The sequence below is a fragment of the Ictidomys tridecemlineatus genome, chromosome 8 (genome assembly GCF_052094955.1).
Source record: "Ictidomys tridecemlineatus isolate mIctTri1 chromosome 8, mIctTri1.hap1, whole genome shotgun sequence".
In the NCBI taxonomy this organism is placed as follows: Eukaryota; Metazoa; Chordata; class Mammalia; order Rodentia; family Sciuridae; genus Ictidomys; species Ictidomys tridecemlineatus.
In genome coordinates this window covers 33,864,337-33,889,705 of record NC_135484.1, presented here as the reverse complement: position 1 = coordinate 33,889,705, position 25,369 = coordinate 33,864,337, and the positions used below count along the sequence as shown (strand labels likewise).

Genomic DNA, 25,369 nt, shown 5'->3' with positions numbered 1-25,369 from the left:
AAGGCATTCACACTCCAAGAATGTTAGAAAAGCTGGGTTTTCTCTCTCTCTTTTTTTTAAAGTTTCCTCTAACATTATGAATGACCCATATTCTTGATTATTCAGGAACATTGTCAACATTAGTTCTGTTATTACAATAATAATGTCATCCACTGAGAACTACCTTACCATATACACTTGACCCCTTTCCAAGTCGATTTGGATGCCTAAGCATTGAAAATTTTCCTCTCTACTTTTGAGTTTTTTCTTTTCCTTCATCATCAAACAGATTGTCAGCTGTCACTTCTGCTGCTTTTACTGTGCCTATTTAGAGAATCTTCACTCCTTTGTAATTTCCTATCTTTGATCTGTTTTGATTCAGAAAACTTATAACCCACAGAGTAAAAATGATGTGTAAATTGGAGCAAATATAGAACATGAGTGGGTAATCTGAGGCTTCCTTTTTTGAGTAAAGTACATTGAATTTGTGCCATTAACTTTTACACTTATTTTTTCCCCAAGATAATGACAGTTTTTGATGTTACTACACCTAATTCCCAAGATAAAATGTGAAACTAAAAATTCCCATGAACACAATGTGAGATACTCTCAATTTCCCATAGAATAATTTTCCAAGGTTGTATTTTTCTAGTGCTTTGTACAATGTCTCTTTTTATTTATGCAGATGTTTCTCATATGCCCTTTTGTGGATATAAAGTCTGTCTTATGAGCAATATTTAAATGAATTCTGTTGGAATGATACACTAAAATAAATTTGACCACAGCAAAACCAAGCTCTGTAATTTTTTCCTATTTTAATTCTCAAGTAACATGACTGATAAAAAATGTTACTAAGGCACTACAGATGTCTTTGAAGAACATTATGACTGCGGTGACCTAAGTTCAGAATTATAACTTTGAGAGTAAGCATTTAGTATTCTTCAGCCCTTATTGTACCCTGACATACTTTTCCAGTTTAAAATATACACATAGGACCTTATTTGATTTATCTGTTGGTATAAATGTATTATGTAATGACTACAGAGGAGCAAACACTATTAAACGGATAACTAGACAGTCAAGTGAAATGATCCTTTTCCTGTTCTATTATCTTTGTGTCACTTCGATCAATCTAACCCTCAACAAATACATCTTTGCTGGATGATTGTGATTCTGAGATTGTCATTTAGAAGGCTGTATGATGCCATGGTGCTTTGAAATTTGTCTAAAAAGGAACCGGTATTCCTTTTAAATTCAACACCCAGGGAATAAAAGTAATGCTCCCCACTCACCCCACATCTAGAATGAATGTTTTTAGTTCTCAATTTGCTTGGCTTCTGCAGCACTTAATACTATTGATCATTTATGTTCTTGTAACTCTGTCAGCCATGATATGTTGGGGAAAATAATATCACATTCTCTCAGTTTCTCCTTATTGCCTCTGGAATACCAGCCCCACTTCTATACCTGCCACTTGAACATTTTTGTTCTAAGGGTTTCTCTCTAGACCTTCTAATCTCCCAACAAGTAGTCTCTAGTCACCCACATGTGTTAAAAAGTCACAATTATCAGTCTTTATTCCAGTAAGTAAACTCTGTATACTAACTGTCTTCGGGACATCTTGACTTCATTATGCTACATTATTAGATATTTTAAACCTCTTTTTCTGTCCACAGGCATCAGGTCCTCAAGGTTCATTGAAGGAAGATGCCAAAGGCTCTCTTCAAAAAAGCTTCAGGATTCTTAATGAAGCCAAGAAATTAGCAAATGATGTAAAAGGTTAGTGTGGCCAATGTTTTTGTTATATTCAGGTTAAATGCATTATCATTGATAGGATCTTCTATGACCATATTGAAGAATGAAAGTTTTTAGATTTATTGAGCATTTTACAACCTGGATATTAAGCAAGTAAACTTTCTCCCCAGTTTTACATTTTATAGTCTTTACATCTTATTTTTCACTGAATAATGCTTCATAGTTTTTAAACCTAACTTATATAGAATTCTTCAACCCTAATTTCTATTGAATTGCTTCAACTATATCTCAAGTACAGTAACTTTTAGCATGATGAATTTTTAAGGGTGCCAACCCCACTTTGTTATGGCTTCAGAAAAGAAAGTCACAAAGGAATAGGTTGGCAGACGTGATGTAAATATCTGTGAAACTTCCAGTGTTATTAGTGGGATCTGAACATTTTTCAAATCTTTTCAATATATTTTCATGTATTTTATTTTTAATACAGAAATCAAAAATGAAAAAAAATGTCTACCCATATATTTTATATTTTGTGTTAAGAATATGTTATTTCACATGGCTATTGTCTATATAAGTTGGTATACTTACTATTTCATTCAATTTTCACCTGTTTCTCATCTGAATGGCCTTTTATTTATCTCTCCAGTCTCATCCCTTACAATTTTCTGGCTTTCATCCAACTTCCAAGCCTTCCTAAAGATTCAAAGCCCCTCTAAAACATGCTAGCATTTTGAGACTTCATGCTTACACAATGTTATTCCTTCTCCTTGGAATGCCTCAACACCATCCCTCTTTATCTAACCACTTTCTCTCAAATCTTTACAATATAGCTCAGATATCTTCTCCAGAAAACCTAGCACCCTTCCATTTAGGTGCCCCTCTATGACCATACTCTTCCTCATAGACTTGTCAAACTACTGCAGTTATGAACCTTATTCCACCTTCTTCAGAAAAGGCATAGGGTTTTTTAAACTTTGAATTTCTTGTATATATCTCACTGAAGAGTTCAAATTGAGAAATAATTCCATATTTTCACTAAAGGACTGATGTTGATCTTTACTTATCCTAGAAAAAGTTTAATTTCTATTTGGCATGATTTCAACCAATAAAACTTGGTCTCCTATAGTAGCTGATACAGAATTACAACATCTATCTCTCTTAGAGATGACACTTTCATAGTAAAATGCTTTGGACTGTGTATCACAGATAAAATAAAGCTCCATATTTACATAATTTTGTGCAGATGATAGCTGTTATTACAAGAGTGATTATAAACAACCAAAGTCTGTTTTCTAGTTTGACAAAAGACGTTAGACCATTACTTTGTGTTCACTTCTTCTTATCTTGTACCCTTGCCCAGGACGCGGGCAGGTGAGTGAGATAAGTCATACAAGTCCAGAGTCAGAATCTGTCTTTACTTAAGATTTTAATATTTGGTTCATTATGGATCTTTCTGCATTAATTCTGATTTTTTATATATTATATTAAAATATTTCAGTCTTACCTACTGAGTTTTGGGGTGTTGTTTTAAATTTCATAACAGAGTTTGTTGCCTTACACACCTGACCCTTCTCCCTGTCCTGCCCCTGCCTTGATTTCCCCACAAACATTGTGATGTTATAAAAATGAAGAAAGAATTCCATTTTTAGTGTTTGAAAAAGAAATCTAAGGACAGGGTGGCAGAAAGGGTTTGGAGACAGAAATGTTCATTAGTCTAAGTGTCGTTTTTTGTACTTCAGGTAGTACATTATTTAAAGTAATGAAAACCCACAAACTACTCAAGTAATAATTCCTCCAGAAAACCAAGCCAAGGCTATGACGGAGATGGGAATGTTTTCTTGCTACATTATGACATTCCCCTGATTTGTGGCCAATTACACAGGTTATAAAATGGCTGTTAATCAGGGAAATGCCATATATTACCACTAGGAACTGCTGAAATAGGCCCTACAGAGCAAAACTCCTGACAGCAGCTATTAAAACAGAGATTTAGTCATTTCTCTCTCTATGGTGCCTGGAGTTACAAGGAATAAAAATGGTGGGGCCAGTATTCCCTCCATATTTCTAATTTGTTGCTTGGTTCAATTCAGTACAATTCAGTTAGTTCCTGAGGTTTAGTCATGAATGACTTACTGCTGCTCCCTGCCATTTTTCTGCTGTCCTTGCCTAGAGGGAGTCTGAACTTGCCAGGAGCAATTTGTTTTGCTTTTTAATGTTTGAATATACATCTGTTAAAAGGAAATTTGCCCTTGTGTGCGTTTGAGCTTTGAAGCCGGTCTACACTACACTGATTGAATATCTGTGGAAACAAAAACCATTTTGTTCATGGATATGAGGCTTTGCACAAATTGATGATTGAAAGAGAGGATAGATTAATACCACCAGGTGAATTAATTCTACTTTATCAGTAAGCAAAAAGTATGGACAATAAAATAGTTGAGGTGCTCATACAGTATGTACAGGGTGAGGAATGAAGTGGTGATGAATTAGTAGTCTGAGAATACTGTGATTTAAAAATTTTTAAATTATATACATTGTCTTACATAGAGCAACATTTCAAATTTATTAACTTCCTAATTTACCCCTAATTTTTGTTTTTGTCAAAGATAAAAGAAATTATATAATTACTTAGGAAAAAAGAAATACTTATAAAAATTGGATAATACTCACATAAAATAAAATGTTCTATTCCCAAGCCCAGGAATAATGAGTCAGTGCACTGCTTGTTTTGTAGTGTTGTCCAGCACACAGAGCAGTTCCACACATCACTCAAGTCATCAATGTTCGTCACTTTCTTTTTCTGCTATGTTTCTCCAACCACTTGGGCCTCCATCTAGATATGTGTATCAGAAAATTCTGCAGTTATGGATAATGCCCTTAAAATTATATACTTATTGAGATTCTTTGTTATTTTAGAAAAGGAATAAAAAGTCATATTGCAGTGGTTTTAAACTAAAGTATAGCATAGGAGTTACATTTAATTAAAGCATTCTTATATTATTAAAAATGTAATTTTTCTGAATTCCCATGCTGCCATTTACCTGAATCAGCCTAGTTGGCATGTCACAGAGACAAAATCATTTGTTCACTGATGACAATTTTACATGAAACTGATGAAATCAAACCTTGGTCTCCTGGCATAACATACTTCTTCATCTTTTCTCATTGAAATTACTGGTCCCTCATATATAATTTTGACTCCTTCTTTGGAATGTGAACATCAAAAATCAAGAAAATTAAACCATGATGGACTCAGGTTAGAGGGAAAATCAAAAAGTGGCAAAACAGGGATAAACATGGAGGGGCAGGAACTACTGGAAAGACCTTCTCTAAAAGTGAGACTTAGCTTGTGGTATTGCAGAAGCAAACCCTCAGAACCATCCTCTGAATCTACTAAGAAAGAGACAAAGGTCTGCATAGTAAAAGCGGGAGTCAGAGGGATTGTTGTGTATTCAGAATCAGAACCTGGGCTTTGGGGGGAACCAGGTTGTAAGTAAATTTGTCTGAAACCAGGGTAAACAGAAATGTTTTCAAGAACCTGACAGATAAACCAAGAAATGGTAGGGCCTGTGTTAAACTAGAAAGTATTTTCATATATAAAGACATTCAGATTCAAGTTCCTGACTGACCAAAATAGAACAAAATAAAAGCATGCAGGGCCACAATCAGAAAGCAAATATGGGTTAACTGACGGCAGTGGGAATTCCTTCTACCACCACCTCCTAAGACTTTGGAGAGCATACAACCAGAAAAGTACCCCTTCCCTCCATTCCTGAGGAGTCTACCATAGTCCTCTAATGGTAGGAAAAGCAAAAACAATCAGTTGTAGCTGACAGTTTTAAGGGCCTGTCAACCCTGTGTTTATCTCAAACAAGACTTAATTTGTACTCGATACTTCAAGGATCAATGGATACAGTGACGTGTAAATAACTTTAAAATATTGCAAATAATAACATATATTTATATACATGTATATATGCATATTAATATTATTTAAGAGAGCAAGATTTTATAAGAAACAAAAATAAATCCTTCTGTTTTAAGGGAAAATTTTTCACTTATACCCCCACAAAAAAAGCAAAGAACTATACACTAAGATCATGATGAGAAGTTCACTTGACATTTTATGCTTGGTTCAGGAAGCAAACTCTTTTATAAGAATGCTCAAGGAAGCAGAAGTTTCAATCTAATTCTCTTACAGAGGAACTATTAGAAATCTTGCCACTGACTCCTTTAGCCATGAGAACTAATTGGCAACTTAGCAAATTTAAATTTTGAAGGTTCCATATATCTAAGAAATTATAAAGTCATATAATATATATAAAATCATATAATCATGTAATACATACATGTTTTACATATTTGTAATATGTAGCTTTAAAGTTAGTGTATTTTACATAGTATATTTTTATTTATGTTGAGTTGGTGTAATGGGCTTGATCAATATCAATGCTGGACAGACAAACTCCTCAGTTGGCTAAGATTAATGTGGTTAATATATCATTTTCTCTACTAAAATTACCTTCTAAGTAGCTATATGAAAGAAAAGTTTTAAAGCTTTAAATATAGGTTATTTAATTAAGTAAACGTATGGTTAACCTATCTATGCAGGCCATGTTAAAAATTTAGAGGAAAATCAGAACACTACAGATTTTGTATTAACTTCCCTGGCCCACATTCCAATTTAGGATTTTAAATCATTGATAATTGTGTTTTTAAAAACCCTCAAAGAAAAAATTAAAAAAGATACAACCAAATTTAATTATGCATACCCCTTAACTTGACAGTGAACAATATTTTTGTAACAATGACTTGAATAGTGATCAAAAGGGCTGGGAGTATAGCTCAATGGTAGCGTGTTGCCTGATATACACAGGGCCCTGGGTTCAATCTCCAGCACTGTTAGAAAAAACAAGGACCATTGAACAAGTGCAATGTATGATACTTACATCCTCGTTAAGTAAAATGACATGAAGAGAGATATCTTATATATCTAGATATATATCTATATAGAGATATAGATAAGCTATATATTTAAAAATCAATAAATAACAATATCAACATATTTTATATAACTAACATATATTCCAGCACGAATAGCTATAAGAATTTAAGATGAATGCTTTCAAGGAGACATAGGTCTGACTAAGACACTAAGACAGCAAATTACTACTTTTATTGGAAGGTGTTTGGGAAAATTTAGCTTTAAAACTTTGTTGTTTTGTAAACATTGCTTACTTTTAAAATATGTAAATTTAAAATAAAAGCAAAATACTGTACACGTTGAAAATTTCCATTGCCTCTGATGTTTCAATTACTCAAAAGTAGTCATTGAGGCAACTGGGCAGACCAATCTGGATAATGTATATTTTTGCATTGGAAGGGTCCTCTAAATTTTGCCCCAAACAGCAAGTTAGGAGCCCTAAAAAATTTCTATGTGGTAGCATATTTTTTTCCTCAAACCTTCCATAATAGATGGAGATGAGAAAAATGATAAAGAGAGGTTAAAGGAACTGCCCCAGTCTATCAGGGGGTATATAGTGGAGTCAGCAGTTTAACACAAAGTTTCATGGCTCCAAACCTGCTATTTTAACCCATCCTGGACAAAAACTCTGGACTTCTACCATGGTTGGAAAGGTGGACTGTTAACATTCATGGCCCTACAGATGGTTGATAAATGAATGAGTGGGAGAATACTTGAGAGCAGGAATCACTCATTACCAGGATGGGTTAAATCAAGGTCATCTCTATGACCTGGTACAGAGCCCAGGCCTATCCCAAACATTCTGCTTCAGAACTACAGACAGAAACACTGCAGAGATTAAAAAACCTATTCTCTAATTATTACAGGGCTTCTAGAACAAAAGATGAAGCATATTTAACAAAAAAAAAGAGCTTGTATGGATTAAGTTTCTTCTGCAAAGAAATCTTTAAGAGAGATTATTCTTTCAGCTTCAGAAGAGTGATAATGAGTCTGTGCAAATATTGTGGACATGAAAAAGCTCATTGCAAATGTCACCTAGTTGGCAGTTTGACAATGGACTCCATTTAGCCAGACCATTCAAAACTAATAGCTGGTCCATGAATTTCACCCTTATGATTGGGGTATTCTCTCAGGATATTTATTTGTGCCCTGTACATATGAATAGAAAATTAAAATTGTGTTTGAGGAACATAATTAGATGAAGTTTAAATAGGCAAATAGAACAGTTCTACTGAAATCCATGAAAATCAGTTAAAAGAGATAGATATATTTTCTTAGGAAATGTAAACTTAAGTTCTTTTCCAAGCAGTTTAAATGAAGAAAGTAAGCCATAAATAACATTAGTAAAAACTGGCCAAACACACCAGACTCTTATCAACACAATGTGAATGCATTATCTCTTACTAACTACCTGTGATGAATCTAGTACTTTCTCATGCACCCTTCAATTAACTTCTTATGTCAGTCATAGGAAAGGAAGCACTGTGTTCATTCTATACAGATAAAAAGGCACAGAGATGACATTTGAACCCACATCTTCCAAATCCAGTCCTATATTGGTTTCATTGCACCATACTACTTCTTAATGACTGGCATCTAATAGAAGAAATTGCTAATGATCAAAGAAGTAATGTGTAATTTTTTTGAGTTTTTTATTTGTTCTAGTTAGTTATAAATAGAATAGAATGCATTTTGACACATCATACATAAATGGAATATAACTTTTCATTTTTTTGGTCGTACATGATGTAAAGTTAAACTGGTGATGTAATGATATATGCATATAGGATCATATTTCCAGTTCATTTTATTATCCTTCCTATTCCCACACCCTTTAACTCTCCTCTGTCTAATCCAGAGTACCTCTATTCTTCCCTAGCCACCCCATCTTATTGTGAATTAGCATCCACATATCAGAGAAAACATTCAGGCTTTTGTTTGGGGAGATTGACTTATTTTGCTTAGCATAATATTCTCCAGTTCCATTCATTACCAGAAAATGTCGTAATTTCATTCTTCTTTAAGGCTGAGTAATATGCCATTATGTGTGTGTGTGTGTGTGTGTGTGTGTGTGTATCACATTTTCTTTATCTATGCATCTGTTGAAGGGAACCTAGATTGGTTTCATAGTTTAGCTATTATGAATTCAGCTGCTATAAACGTTGATATGGCTACATCACCTTCATATACTGATTTTAAGTCCTTTAGATATCAATCGAGGAGTGGGATAGCTGGGTCAAATGATGGTTCCATTCCTAGTTTTCTGAGGAATCTCCATACTGCTATCCAGAGTGTTTGCACCAATTTGCAGTCCCACCAGCAGTGTAGGAGTGTACTTTTCCCCCTGACATCCTCACCAACATTTGTTATTGTTTGCATTCTTTATAATTGCCATTCTGACGGCAATGAAATGGAATCTTAGTTTTATTCGTATTTCCTAATTGCTAGAGGTGTTGAACATTTTTTCATGTATTTGTTGATCGATTGTATTTTTTCTTCTGTGAAGTGTCTGTTCAGTTCCTTAGCCCATTTAGTTAATTGGGTTGTTTGTTGGTTGGTTGGTTGTTTTCTTGAGATTGAATATAACATAGATCCGTGTCACTGTGTCACCAGTTCTGATTTAACTGCACTGTGACTCATATTTACCACCATGCCAGGAACATGGCATATGAGTAGATGTTTATGGACAGTGAAAGTGACTTTGAACTCTAATGCTTTTTAGTAGGGATATGACTGCCTTGTAGTACTTCTGGTTGTGCATGAGAGGGAAATCATGTCATCAGACACATTCACAGTCTATCCTGGCTGTTCTGCTTTGTCTCCTCCCTTGATTTATTAGCCTTATCTTTGTCACACCCATTTCTTAACCTTTGTCTTCTGAAGGGTGATGACAGGGTAAGCATAGGAGAGCCATAGCTAAAGAAGTACACATGTGTAGTCTTTGAGGTGTAATGAATGAGGCCTTTAGAGAGAAGATGGACTGGCAGGGCTACTGCCATTGTTGTTGTTTCAGCAAAAAATACGGAGACAAAATCCTACAAAATGTAGCTGAAGATAATAAATTGAATTCTTTTCTTGCTCTCTAGAAATTGAAAGTAAAGAATTATGTTAGAATTTCTTTTAACTCTCAATAATTATGTTGCTTCAGTCATGTTAAAATTCAAACGAACCACAAGCATTCTTCCTTATATTTTTGAGTTATGAGTACACTGTATCTTATCTATTTTCCCTTGAAACCAATACTGAAAGACTTCTTAATCTAATTTTTTTCTTTGCTGTAGGTTTTGTTAGTTTTCCATTTCAAAATCTATCATTCTTTTTTGTACACAGCTTCTACCTACTCACCCAATGCTATTTCCAGAGATACAAAATGTTTAGACTTTGTATCAGAAATTCTAGAAACTACTTAAGAAATAAATGATCAGTGTAAGAAAAGATAAATTAAGAAAGAATCAGAGTCAGATCTCTAAGACATAAAAATCAGAATAGGGTCAGAACATATTCATTTTAATTTTCCAGCACAGAAAAAGATAAAAATTATTGCTTTGAAATTTGAAGGACAGCAGTAAAAATAATCTTCAGGTCATTCTCTCTTCTGAATAATTGGCCTGATTGTTCCACTAGCATTTGCTATCAGAATGCAGAAAATGGTATAAATTTGGTGATGCCCTTTAAATTGATGATTTTTCCCTGTATGTGAATATCTTGCTTGCCAGAGCATTTGAATACTTCATTATTTAAAAAAATCAAATCCAATCAAGAAGCTGGGAATTGAAATTTCTACAGTTCTATGTCCGTAATTGATGAAGACTTCCAAGTTATTATTAAAAGAGCAGCCTTGTATTCTCAAGGAATTTGTGTAGAAATCACAGTCATAATCAGACTGCTTTATTTCCAAAAGTATACTTTTTGGTAATCTATCCAAAGATTTTATTTTAGAATAAGCAGTGAAAATAACAGAAGTATTAAAAGAGAGATGAATTGTGATTGACAGAGGAGAAAATTAAATCACTTGCAAAACATATTTAGAGGGACTAGAATTGGAAATAATAATACATTAATGACTGAAACAGACATATTGATGTTTTAGAACCTTATTTTGCCCTATAATTTTATGCTTTGTTTTTCTGTAATATCAAGTCTTTGGCAGGCACTTTAAACAACATTATGTACATACATTAGTATAATCTGTGATATAATCATGGTTTTATGTGTAGTATGACAATGGTTTAATCAGTCTGCCTATAAACCCTTTGTATGAAGTGGGATGTAGCTCTAATTAACATGTCTACTACTCTTCACATTCAGAACATTGAGAGTTCAGAATCCTCTGTCTTCCTTCCCCTTTGCTGTTCCTCCTAGAGGAAGGACAGTAAAGGCCAGGATTATTACCCAGCTGCAAGTGGCCTGCCTGCCAGTGGAGCATCTCCGATGAACCAGATGCACTACCTCTGGCAGGGGCGGGCACACAATCACATCAAGATAGTCTGGTTCTATTCTGAGGAACATATCCTCTCCTGGTCTGCGCACTCTGGGTGCCAGAAAAGTGGTAAAAACAAGAGTCCTGACATGGGCAGATAACACCAAGATGACAAATGGCATTCTTCCTCAATTCAGTTTGCTTAAGTATTTTTTTCTAAATAAAGCAAGAGAAATATATGCACAGAGAAAATCATTTTATTATTACAGGCAATTATAAAATGAGTGGTTGTAGGACACTACAATCTTCTCCACCATTAAGTGTCTCAGTCCTTCATAGTTTCTATAAACTATGAGCACAGTCAATGGTTTTGGGTACATTTGTCACAACCTATCTCCCACCAACCACCATTTTCAGGAAAGGTGTTAAAGATCATTGTATACCCACATTTACTCTTCTAATTCTTGTTAAAGTTTGCTTCCTACATACCATTGTAGGATATGCTGAACCAATATAGACAATACTCTAATAGTGGAAATTTAAAATTTTTTTTTTGCTGTGACAAATAAAGATCTAATATATATCCCAGAATATAAACCTTGATATGACTTTACAAATATATCATAGGATAAATTCCTGTCAGTAGAACTGTCATACCAAATTACATGTCTATTTAAAATTCTAATATTTAATTAAATTGCACTTAAAACAATAGCATCAATTCTCACCTGATAATTTCAGAAATTTAATTTTTCCCAGTCTGGAAGATGAGAAATGATACCTTGTTTTTCATTTGCTTTACAGTTTTTTAATGATAATATTGTGCTTTTTTTTTATTTTGACAATTCCTTCTTTTTATTTTGTTGTGAACGACCTATTCCTATATTTTACCCATTATCCTCCAAAACATGGAACACTGCATATATTACCTATCACCTTTGCATAGGGACAATGTTTGTGTAAGTCTCCTATGATTTTCTATAACCATGACCAATGTTTTCAGACAATAAAAGAGAAAGGAGAGGGAGGGGAAAAGAGAAGAAAAAAGGTTGGGGGCATGAGTGGAGGTAGAAGGAGCATTATTACGCAATGAGCCTGCTCTTCTCATCCCTGGTTTTTGTTAAGTTATTATAAGGATGAAGTAAAACAACCCACAAAAAATGACAAGCACAACATGGGGTCCAGGACACTCACTCATTGACCATTGGCCATGTCTATTACTAAATATTGGCCAGTCCTGTACAGGAGAGACAGGGGTACCTTCTTGTCTTGGTATTTTTTTTTTTCTTTTTTCAGTTTCCCTCTTTATATGGAGACTTATTTACATTTTTGCATTCTGTGGAGCTAATTTAAATAATTAGCATACATCACCCCAGGAAACAAATATGATGACATAATAAGCTACTAAAAATATCATCAAGAAATGGTCTGCTTTATCGAGTCAGTAGAAATAAATAATATTTTGAGAAGCATAGTATTTTACACATTTTGTTTTTCATTCCATGGTTCACTAATAAGAGAAGGAGACAGATGATTCACTCCATTTCAGTCTTTAGATATACTTAAAGTTTGATGCATAATGAAGTAAGATTTCTAAACTGACATTTCATATAAACAAATTGAATCTATTTTTTCTTTCCCCCAAATGACTTCATAGTTTTCACTTTTTTATGTTTTTAACACTGAAATTCTAAAATGCTTAATTATTACTACAATATAAACTAATGGAATATCTAGAAAATGTTAAAAACTAGCAGAAAGAAGCTGGAAAATTTACACTGATATTATTGAGTTATCATTTGTATATCATATTTTCAGTGTTAAATAAAGCATATTCTAAAGTACCAAGAAGACCTACCTATACAAAGTCCATTTGAGGCAATTTTTAAAAATACCACTTTCTGTATGAAAAATTAGAGTCATCAAATATGAGTTGTTTTTTCCTTCTTTTGATTTTTATCTGTTTCAAATAAATACTAATAGTAGTATTTACTAAAATAAGAGAATCTGTTTAACAATCATATATGAAATCTTAAAAAGCAAATCTGTGATCCATTTGGGTAATAAAAATTTTTGAGTAAGTGAAAATAAGAGGAATGATATCAAGAGGGTAACATTACAAATGCATCAAAAGACTGACTCTTACAGGGTATTTATCCATAGGAAGCCATCAAATTAAATCAGAAGGATGTTGGATATCAAGAAGAAAATATAATCATTAAACATGCTAAAACATCAAGTGATTGTAAATTCATGTATTTTATATTTGATTGGAAACATATTTGTGGATAGATGACAATAAACTAATTACACTGAGGTGTTTTTTATTAATTTTGTATTGAATAACCTGAAATTGTACATCCAAGAATAAGCTCATAGGCAATTAAAATTGTTTTTTTTTCTTTTTTTTGTTTTTCCCTATTCACAGAAAATAATGACCATCTAAATGATTTGACAACCAGGTTAGAGAATGCTGAAGACAGAAATGGTGATCTCCTGAGAGCTTTGAATGACACTTTGGGAAAGTTATCAGCCATTCCAAATGGTATGCATTCAGCACACTGAACAAGTGTCATTTTACCTGAACTTTTGGAGAACATAGTTCACTTTCACCATTCTTCTAACATTTCACTTGTACTAACGTCAGGAAATTAGATGCTGGTTTTCTTACCTACGAATTGTTCCTTTTAAGAATGAGAAACAAAGTCACATTTAACATTACGATGTTATTTATCTTTTATTGCCTTTATTTGGCATCTAGAGGAATGTTATAGAAAGAAAGATATAGACACATTATTATTAAATTGTCTTCCATGTTTCAGCCCAAGAAATCTTGTATTAGTGGGAAAGAATAAAATCATATAGATACTGTTCTTTACAATCTCCATGTACTACAACAACATCTCAGTTTATTACAGTACCTACCATCTTAGATGAGAGTCTGTTGCCCTTCCATAAATCTGTGCTCGCAAAATTCAACTCCTTAGCTGTTCTAGCTTTCAAAAGCATTGGTGGTCAAACCATGCCCATATTATCTCTCTATCTTTAGAACTATTGAAATTATGTCTAGGTATTATGAAAGCACATATTCTTTTAGGGATATTATATTTATATTTTAGTCACATGATACAATAATAATAAAAGTCATAAACATTTATTGAGTGTTTACACAATATGCCAATGTTACATGTATCTAATCCTTTATATTAATTCCACAATGTGAATAGCATTTATAATTTCACTTTCCAAGTGAGAAACTGAGACAAGAGATACTGAAAGACATTGTTTAAGTAACATTTATGATATATGAACCTTGATGTTCTACTTCAGAGCCTGTGGTCTTAAGTGCTAACCCACACTATGTGCATTCATATGTTCAATATGTTTTACTGTATAAATTATGATCAGAAAATAAATACACAAATTTATACAACATAGGAAATATTAAAGTTTAAATGGTTTTTACTTTAACACTAAAATACTGTAAAGCAGCTTTTCAAAATTTCAGGTTGTTTCTGCAGTAATAAGTGCCTAGAAAATTTCCAATGCTCAGAGCAGGGTGGGATGGTACACAGCTGTAATCTCAGCAACATGGGAGTTCAAAGCAAAAGGATTGTAAGTTTGAGGCCAGCCTGGGCAACTTAGCAGGACACTGCATCAATATAAAAAATAAAAAGGACTTGGGATGCAGCTCAGGTAGCAAAGCACCCCTAGGTTAATTCCCAATTCCATCAAAAAAAATTTTTTTTAGTGCTGACAACATAAAAATATACACAAATGCATGATCTTGCATTCCTGAAAAAGTCTCTCTATCCTAAAAATGAAACACATTCATTTCTCCCCTCTGGAAATACAGATTAAAACTTAAGCCTGGTTTTGATGAAGCTATATGACTCACGTGGATGAATTTCTCTTTTTAATATGTTCAGCAGCGAATCACAATATGCCCTTATACAATGAACATTTAGAATAATCATTTTACTATATTAAAAGCTAATCAGGTATTCATAGCAAAGGTCCCTGAGAAAATTTAATTTAGCTAAAAAATTTGCTTCATTTGCTACAACCAAATGAGACAGAGTTCATCCTCTCCCCTTTGTAAATGTGTCCCTGAGGTCAGCCCGCCGCAGCCAAGCTTTGACAAGCATGGATTAAACCACCAGCTCCAGACCCATTGTTTTGCCTTTCATACCTTCTTCTGCTTGACAGACACAGCCGCTAAACTGCAAGCTGTTAAGGACAAAGCCAGACAAGCCAACGACACGGCCAAAGATGTACTGGCTCAGATTAAAGAGCTCCACCAGAACCTGGATGGCCTGAAGCAAAATTACAATAAACTAGCAGATAGCGTGGCCAAAACGAATGCGGTGATAAAAGATCCTTCCAAGAACAGTAAGATCTCCTTTTTTTCACTGCGATAATGTTATTTATTTCTTCACACTGTAGTATCCTCAACTCAAATGGTAGAGCTGGGAAGACTCTCATGGTGCTGTAGTCTGCCCTCTCAATCCTAGTCTGGGCACAGTAGATGGAGTGCCCTGCCCTTCAAGAACCAAAGAATCCAAGTCTCCCAACTCTGCCCTGGTGCCTTTTTTCATCTAGATTTTGTCCAATCAAGAGGAGATTAGGACTTCCCAAAGTCTGTATGATATTTGATGTAGACATGCTAAATACTTTTTAAATCTATTAGAGTAACTGAAAATACAGTTGTTTTCAGGAAACGCTACACTCAGAACTAGCCGAGTTTCATGGAGCATAGAGCTTGAGGAGCAGGCTCATTTCTCAGGCCTGTTAGAACAGGGAATGAAAATCATATTAGCTTGAACTGTGTGAACATTTACAATTTTTAATATTTTATTATTTAGATTTAATTATTAAGCATTTCTAGGAAAGAAGGATGTATCCAGTTTAATTTATATTTGTAGTTAAATAGAGTCTATAAACATTGACATGGATTTTTTTTTCATCCCTATCAAGTGATTAGACATTATCTTAGAGTATGTTTTTATCAGGACAGTTACTTATGCTTTTGTACTTTCCACCTCCAAGAGACTTCCCCTCTTTATATACTAACATTTCCACAGAATAGCAAGGCACTTGAGAGTGCAATAACAAAAACATTCTGGTTGACGTTATGTGCCATACAATCCAGGTGATGTTTGAATGGGGCAGGGTGCTGATTTCAGCACCGTCAGCTCAACTCAAATGCTCAGAATAGAATAATAGAAACTATGGTGCCAGTGCTGTGAATGGGGGTCTTGAGGAGACTCCTGACTCCATCATGAGCAAGGAGGAGCACAGACACATGGCACGTGAACTTCAGAGCTAAGAAGCAGAAGATCCCATTCCTTGCTATTTCTTCAAAGGAAAAAAAAAAAAGGATGGGGGGATAGAAAGGTTTTCAATTTTTTAAATGTAAATCCAGAGATAGCCTCTTTTACAGGTCAAAGATTTGATCTAAATAATGATGCATGTTATATAACATTTCCCTCAAAATGAGGGAAAATGCATTTTAAGTAAATACTACTATGGATTCATTTTATAATATATCAGTTCATTCTGTTTTAGATTGATTCTCAACTAGTGGCTTTTGATAATACACCTCACATTTTCTTTTACATTATCTGCTAAGAGAAATAATTATATGCGAATATTAATTAAATTTTGTGTTTTCTATCTTATTTAAACATGAAAGGAACAATTCTTTTAATATGAACAAGAGTCTGCTAAATGGCATATCGTTGTATACTTTTTATTTCATAACACTCATTTGATATAAAATAGGGTGCATTTGTAATTAGTACCTGTCCTGGAAAGCAACGTTGTTTGTGATGTTACTACTTTGATAATATCAATACAAAATATGTTCTCATGAATTTTCTAATTTCTTTTTGTTTTACTTCCATATGAAATTACCTGCAGAAATCAGTATGTATATGTTTACTTGGGCACTTTTACCAACTTTTATGCTTCACTGCCTATCACAAAAAGCTTTAGCTTTGCATGTGACCATGTTTTGTGCTGTTTTGAACTTTACATAGCTGTTCTTTCCACTCTCATCATATTAATGCTAGGTACACACACACACACACACAGAATCTTCCTTTATATAAGGATAGTAGGTACGTATATTTGATATAAAATGTTTTTAATGACATTATGAAAAAAATGAGTAAAATATCTATATGATATCTACATAATATGGAAAACTGAATTCCTTCACAGATAGAAGGCAATTATAATAACAAAATTCAGCCACAGAAGCTCAAATGACTTACTTGCCGCAGATTAAAATACACCATTAGGTCTTTGTTGTTGGTGACAAATATTCTATTCCCCATCCTTATGAGTAATTCTTCTCAACTTCTAAAGAACTGTATTTGAAGAAGCACCAAAATGAGATCTTAATAAATGAGCAACTACTATGATATAAACATATTCTCTCAAACATCTCATATTTTAAAGTTAAAAGTAAAACTGAGGAATACTAGAAATATAATAGTAACAAAATCCATTGTATCAAAATCAAATTGAGAGCAATTGAAACCAGCATTGAAATAAACAATTTTAAGAAACCAGCTCAGTGGGTTAGAAAAAGCTAAAATTGACATAAAAAACAAGGTGAAAACGTTAATAATTAAACAACAGAAATAATAGAACTGAGACATCCAAGAGATATTTAGGAAAATAAAGATTAAAAAATAAATGATAGGTTTAATCAAGAAAAATAAATTACAAATAGGCAAATTTCTAACTGAGATATAACAAGACCACAGAGGAAATTTGACACATAAGAGTATGTGTCAAATACTCTAGGCTAATAAATTATAACCTAGATAAAATCTTCTAGAGAAACATCAACTTTATTAAAATTTCTCTTCAGAAGTTAAAGTGAGAACGTTTTCAAACACTACTGTACAAGAAAGCATCAGACTCAGTATCAGAGATGATTTATTTTTCAGACCTTCAGGAAGGTAGTTGCCATATGACTCTAACTATTTCACAAGATAGAAGAGAATGGGGGAAATAAAATCTCCAGATCCCATTTTGAAGCAGTTGATGTGAGTTTCTGGGAACTTTAGAAGAAAAGGATCTATTTTTGACCTATGCTTAAGTAATCTCTGCTTAACACCTTCTTTCTCTTACTTGTGAATCTAAATTTAAATCAATGGTCCTCAATTCTAGAGTAATTTTTAAAATCAGAATAATATTGGAGAATTAAAAAGAAGAGAAAAAGAACAAATAGTTTATTAAAGTGCACAAAACTAAGGAGTAGCCAGGATATGTTGTCTACACAATTATCCAACAAGGGCTTAGACCCACATAAACCTGCAGTTCAGAAACAAAATACTCAAGGATTTATCTAGCAGCTTTTGGAGTTAAAGCTAAGAATAGTCTTAATGTTGTTTTAAACACAATAACAATATAATTCAGTTTTTTGAGCATGAGTTCAAAACCTAGTTCTAAAACCTAGTTCTAAAATAATAATTTACTTCCATTTGAGCACATTTGATTCAATGCTGAGGGTTGGGTCTCAGTGGTCCAGTGTCAGCCAGAGAGCTGATCATTAGGTTTAGCACAGACAGCCTTGAACTTTAAGCAACTTCACTTTTTCATCAGGATTACAATGACAGAAAGTGGAACAATACATGTTCAATCAGATAATAACTGACATAGTTTGAATAAGACTGCCAGCATCATAGAGATAGAATAATTAGTTTTCCGTTTGTTATATGCCCTCTATGAAAAGAACATACTCGAAGTCTATGGATCACTGATAACCTTCAACTATTTCAGGGTTCAAACTTTTGAAATTGCCAATATTTGATCTTTTTCTTTAACCTAAAAAAACAGCAGTTTAATATGGTTCAACCTAATATATAGTGCAGGATAATCAACTATTCTTCAAAATGAAATTGAACCACAACTTGAAAGATTTAATTAAAGTGTAACATAGCCCTCTAGTCTCAGGGTTGTTCAACATCAAAATGTTCTTTAAGCCACATTTATAGCTTCTCTGTTCAAGATGTGCAGAGAAAGACAGAAAAAGAAAGAAAACCAATTTTGTGTGATAAACCTGATTAAAAAACAGTTGGGGCTTGGACAGACTTGGTGACATTTTAAAGACACTTTCATTTTCCTTCTTCAATGACTGAAGTTCTATTCTATAAAGGTTAGCTTTTTGGCTAAAGCTAAAAAATGAAGCATTGAATTAAGTTCATCGAATTTTCTATCTTCAGTGCTAATTTTCAGCTTCATTCCAAAGCCAAAAACTTTAATACCACCTCTGGCCTGCTTGAGTCTCAACTAAAATACCTACATTTGCCATCACACACTTTGCTTTGACAGCCACTGCCTTGCTTTGTCACATGGATAAGATGAGATTGCTTAGTTAAACATACTACCATTCTAATTTCACTGTGTGTGTGTGTGTGTGTGTGTGTGTGTGTGTGTGTATGCACACATTAATTTGTTCTGTGCAGTTGCAGATGCAGATGCCACTGTGAAAAATCTAGAACAAGAAGCTGATCGGCTGATAGATAAACTGAAACCCATCAAGGAACTTGAGGATAACCTGAAGAAAAACATCTCTGAGATCAAGGAACTGATAAATCAAGCCCGGAAACAAGCCAATTCTGTAAGCTCTCTTTATTTTCAGAACCAGTAACTTATTTTGATTGTTAGTATTATTCCCCAAGGGGAAGTCCTCCCCCAATTTATCCTATTGAATGATCTCTGACTCTTCCTTTAACTTGAAACTAAAGAGGACAGAAAAAGGGAAGTTAGATAGTTTTCTACAAATGTCAAAAGACATTTCACGAGAATGATAATCACTTTTTAGAATTAGGGATTCTGGCATATTTTATTATATTTGAATTAATCAAATAAATAGCAACAATGAAGATCTTATTATTGACTGCTAACAAGACATTGATGAGAATGCCTTACTCTTGATAAGCAAAAAAGCCAATCTGTGAGGTTGTGTCCTGGATGAAGGAAATGCAGAGAAACAGCAGAGAGGAACCATGGTTTATATAAAATGTATTATTTCATCTGAGTACAAGCAATGATAAAAATTATTTTTTAGTAATATATATGTATTTTTTATTTCAAAGAAAGATTAGGAAATATCTTAAATGTCTTAAAATTTTGCTCTATATTTATCCAATGTGAAGACTATTAAGATAGAAAGAAGCACAACTTTCTAGAAAGTCTCATATTAAAGAACCAGGATATTAAGTACCAATGTGAAACTTCATGTACCTAATGATTTTAGAAATAATAATTTTTAAAAATACAGATTTTATGTTATCAGGCTTCAACTTAAACCTTTTTAGATTCATAAGTATTTCATCTCAAAAAAACATTTTTTAACAACTTCAGAGCTAGGATGATTAGAAAAGCATTTTATTAATTCATCAATTTATATAATTTTTAGTAGTGTCCAAGAATATAATACTTGAATGACAGTATTTCTTTTCCCCTTCATACATGACTAATAATTCTAAACAAGGCCACAGCAATAAGTTCAAGGTGAACTTTGAAAAGGAACTCATGACTGACTGTAAAGAAAACTAAGAAAATGACAAAATGACTAATGAAGATGTTGTTACATAAGATGAGAGTAAAGGAGGCAGTGATAGGATCTGAGAAATCATATATTCAACTATAATAAGAAAACTAGTGTGGTCGGCAGATGATCATTATGTACGTAAAATATGAGGTTAAAAGATAACTAGATTTTGCAGAATTTAGAGTTTTGCTAAGATTTAACCAAAGCAGAAAAAGCATCTCTTATGTTCAGTGCCACTTGCTGTGAGATATACCAAGATGAGAGGGGCAGGTCTTGCACTCTCAAAGTTTATAATGTAGAAGAAGAAATATGACATGAATGCAAGCAACCTTTAAGATGATGCAAAATGTTGGGCCATGTACATGAGCCATGCATGGGAAGAGCTTTCACAATTCTAAAGAGAATAAGTCACTTCTGGGAGATTCAAAAGATTTCCCAAAGGGAAGGATTTCAGCCTGGCCTTGAAGTGGGATAGTGCTGGGTGGTGGGAGGGCAGGAACACAAGGGAAACTAGGGAATGGCTTGAGCCAAGACAGAGAGAGAAGCAAGTTTCAGGACCACTCCATAAAAAAAGCATTCTACTTGGTCAAGAGATAGTGCATAATTGGTAAAGTGAACATTAAATTGGAAAGGTCAATGGAAGCCAGGTCTTATGAATCTTTAAATGATAAATAAAGCAGTATCTATAATTTGGCAACAAGTGTACTCGGGATAACTCTCATTGGATAAACTGAACATTTTTTGAGCACAACAAAGAAATAGTTTTTGAGACAGGTGAGAAAAACTAGAAAGAAGGACCCAAGTGCAGCAAGAGCAATAGGAAGAACTTGTTGTATCACTTCTATAGGTGTTTTGCAATGTTATCTTAGAGAAAAAGATAATAGTAAATATGTGCCTGCGGATTACACATTTAGCCATTTTCTGATTTAGTCGCCAAGTGAAGAAATTTTAATATTTTTATTATTTTTTCATTTTAAGAAACTTAAAAATCTGCCCATAGATTTATCAGTCATGAATGATTTGCCTCTTCTCCCCACAAAATCAAAATTCTCACATGTGAGCATATTAACTATGCCAAAGTCCAAAGTGAAATAAAAGTACAAAGCAGTGCTAGAATAAGTAAACATTGTCCATGTCTTTCAAGAAAGTTTTTTTTTTCACTTTTGCAAGTGGAAGTTACAACAAAATGCCTAACTTTTGGTGAAATATTAGAAAAATGCAAGTATCAAATGTATTTCAAATGACTTGTATATGAACTAAAGATTATATTTTCTGATTTATAAATATATTTGCAACTTGGCATGGGTGTCTGGATTTGACCCTAACATATATTTGATCTTGAAATTAAGAAAGACTTTTCTTAATTAAGATATTAAAGATATTTTTAAAGCAGCTCTGTTTTAATTTGTTGAATTTAATATAGAGCAGATGATACTCTTTTTAAATGAATGCCCTAGTTACTAGATGAAAAAATGCAATGAAAATTCAATAGATATAATAATGGGATAGTCAATAATGTTTAATTGAGTTCATAATGATTAACTGGTAAAGAATGCTATATCAAAAATGCCCAGAAATATCTAACACTTAGCGATTTTTTTCAGAAGTGTTACTAAGGAAACATATTATAAATACAACAGCCCATAGAGCCAAACATCCTAACACAATGATCATATTTCAAAAATCTCTCCCCTTTTTCCAGAGGTTCCTTCTAAATAAATGTATAGATATTGTACTTTGATTCACTAGTTTTAAGTTAGTTAAAACACATACCTATACTTAAAAATCAAAATACAAAGTATTTGAAAGGAGAAATTAGTAGTTATGGACCGGTTGCTGATAGTTTTCACTGCCTAAATTTTTCAGTTACCGAGGTATATTCTAAAACAGAAACCAAAACAGAAAATCCAGAGGGTTTTCTGTGTGAATGTTTATTGTTATGAATGTTGAACCATAGATCAGTGTACAAGATTAATTGCTGGCATTTGGGGTATGGCAATGCCATTTTGTTCAGAGAACTATATATTTAGATATGTAAAGTATGCTGCACAGTAGATTAATTTAAAATCCTAATGACATTAAACACTTTTTTGTTTTAAAATGGCTATGCTCTTGACTTGAATTCTCAGATGGAGCTTCATCAGTTCAGTTAGGTGTCAGTACCGGTGTTCTGTCTTCTACATCTTGGGAAACTCCTTTTCAATTAACCAAACATGTAATCTCCTATTATTTCTACCAGGCATAAATAAGCAAAGCCTGAAATTCATCCTGTGACCCAGTGGCCACGTATTCCACATATATTCAGTGTTTTCTTCCTTAATGATAAATGAGGAGTATCATTCAAATGTGTTCTTTAAACAAAAATGACTTATGATTACACTAGTCATAATATGGCCCTATAGCTAAGCCTATAATGCATTTATGAAGAAAGGGGGAAAAAAACTATACACAGTTACTTTTTACTAATCTGTCCCTGCTGTGAATTTAGATATGATTTCCTGTCAGGCACAGCAGTTTCTTTTCACTTTTACTCATGAATGGCAGTTAGATCTTGGTTTTCTTGTTCTCTTTAATCCTCTTATGGTATCACTGGTACTTAAAGTCTGCCTCAGATATTAAATTTGCTCAATGCCTAGGTCTTCTCTTATGATGGTTCTGGTCCAGTTGCTACAAATTCCTAAAAACTTACTACATCCTACACCTTTTCCTGAACACTAAAAATATCTGAGGACTACATTTTCCCTGCCTGTTCTCTCCAACATGGTCTTTCTCTTGTGTTGCTTTATCCTTCCAATCTCCAACTCTGCATAACTGCTATTCTGTCATATAATATGTTCTGCCCGCTTCCACTGCACATCTGCTTTATAGTATTGACATCCATAGTAAAAATCATCTTATTTCCTGGTTAGGGTTTTCTGTTATTCACTTTGATTCACCTACTCAAGTCTATATGTAGAAGGGAAATTCCCGTGTGAAGCAAAGAACTCACACTTCCTCACTGAACACCACACTAACAAGAAGCAATCTGTCCAGGACACAGAGCAAACACCAGAGAGGGTCCCTTAGTCCTGAACTCCTCCTCTGGCAGCCTGAACCACATCCTGAGGGGAAGACAGGACGGGACAGTAGTTTAAGAAGCAGGATTCACAGATCTTTCCAGTTCCAGCTACAGGCCATCACACACAGAGCTCTAGGAGTTCATTTCTTCCTGGTAGGGGAGGAAACAGTGCCTGTTTCCTCTATGTGGACATGCACTTAGGTCAGCAGATCAGATTTGGCAACCATATCATACAATTACAGGTGACTTATTTAATGTCTGTGGGAAAGCAGCACCCCTGCTCTACCCTACCCCAGATATTCTTTAATGGATATGAATTTACCTGTTTGTCAAAACCAAAAATCCTTCCTTTGTGTTCCCTTTTAAAACAAGACAATTTTGCATCCAGCACCTCCTGGGTGTAGCCTTCCCTACCCTTTGTGAGGGGCCCCAGGGCTTCCTACCCTCACACCTTAATCAAACTCCTGTAGACCCGTGGAGACTGGCTTGGTGGCCTAGGCGATTTTGTTTGTAGTCTGCACCATCCTTCCAGGAGGGTGACCACGGTGCTAGTTGGTTTTGCTCTGAGTGTGAAAACTAAATGTGTAGCATGAAATGCCAGACGAAAAGAGAAAACAGAAATTCACTACCAATGAGGGCCCAGAGGCTCCCTGAGGCTGGGCATTGGAACCAGTGGCAAAAGAGGTTGTGTTCCTTGCCCTTTCTTTGCCTCCTCCTATGAGCACCATTAATCAGCCAAGTTGCAACTTCTCAGACCAAGCAACTACATGACTGTCCTAAAAGCACCCCTTCAATGGTGATTTTGTACCTGACCCAAAGGAAATGAAATTGAATAATCAGGTAGTGTTATTTGTGATTGAAGAAAGGCTCCCTGAATGTAGATAAAAATTGGTACAAACAGTGTCATTCTATTCACATAGGAATTCCTTTCTTAGAAATTCATAGTAATTTTTAAAGTACGTTTCAAAAGAAAAAGGAGCTGTTAAATACATTAGTACTGATAGCCTTTAGAAGTTATTTCCATCTCATTTCTTGGCATTTTTTAATAAAAAAAGTATAATTTATTCTGAGATGTATGTTCTGAGAGGAATGATTAATATCCTTCTTATTATTATAACATCTAGAACAAAATTTATTTGGCCTCTTTCAACTGTAAGAGCATGGGAGGTAATTTCCTCTTGAAAAATAAGAAAAAATAGCTCTCTACTTTAAATGATACCCAAATTGCTGAAACCTGAATTGTAAAATTTCATTAAGCAACCTTAATGAAGATCATTCCCATTAGCTGCTCCTCGTAAAACCCCCTTTTGAAAATGTCCCTATATTCATAAAGGAGACAGGTATGAAGGGAAGAATTTGTTAGTTGCATGCTTCAAAAACTAGTAGCATGCTAACAAGCCAAGGTGCTGGGAACAGCTCATTGTCAAAGTGTGAGTGGGGAGCTGCTCTTCTGTGCCCTCACTAGTAAGCATGATGGTGTCTGCATATGGGCACTTAATCACACTATCTGATGATTGAAAAACAACTTCAAAGAAAAAGTGATGATGGGTTTGTGGTTGTTTGGGAGCTACTTCAAACTTCCTGAGAGATTTAGTCTAA

General features: G+C 34.0%; 1 protein-coding gene across 1 annotated transcript in view; it reads left to right on the top strand.

Annotated features, from left to right (window-relative positions):
- Lama2 (laminin subunit alpha 2) overlaps positions 1-25,369 on the top strand; it is a 572,217-nt gene that overhangs the window by 486,200 nt on the left and 60,648 nt on the right. Inside the window, exons 41-44 of the mRNA XM_078019194.1 lie at positions 1,656-1,758; positions 13,567-13,683; positions 15,348-15,530; positions 19,622-19,776. Of these exons, the coding sequence (XP_077875320.1) occupies positions 1,656-1,758; positions 13,567-13,683; positions 15,348-15,530; positions 19,622-19,776 (558 nt within the window). The remainder of the gene's footprint in view (positions 1-1,655; positions 1,759-13,566; positions 13,684-15,347; positions 15,531-19,621; positions 19,777-25,369) is intronic.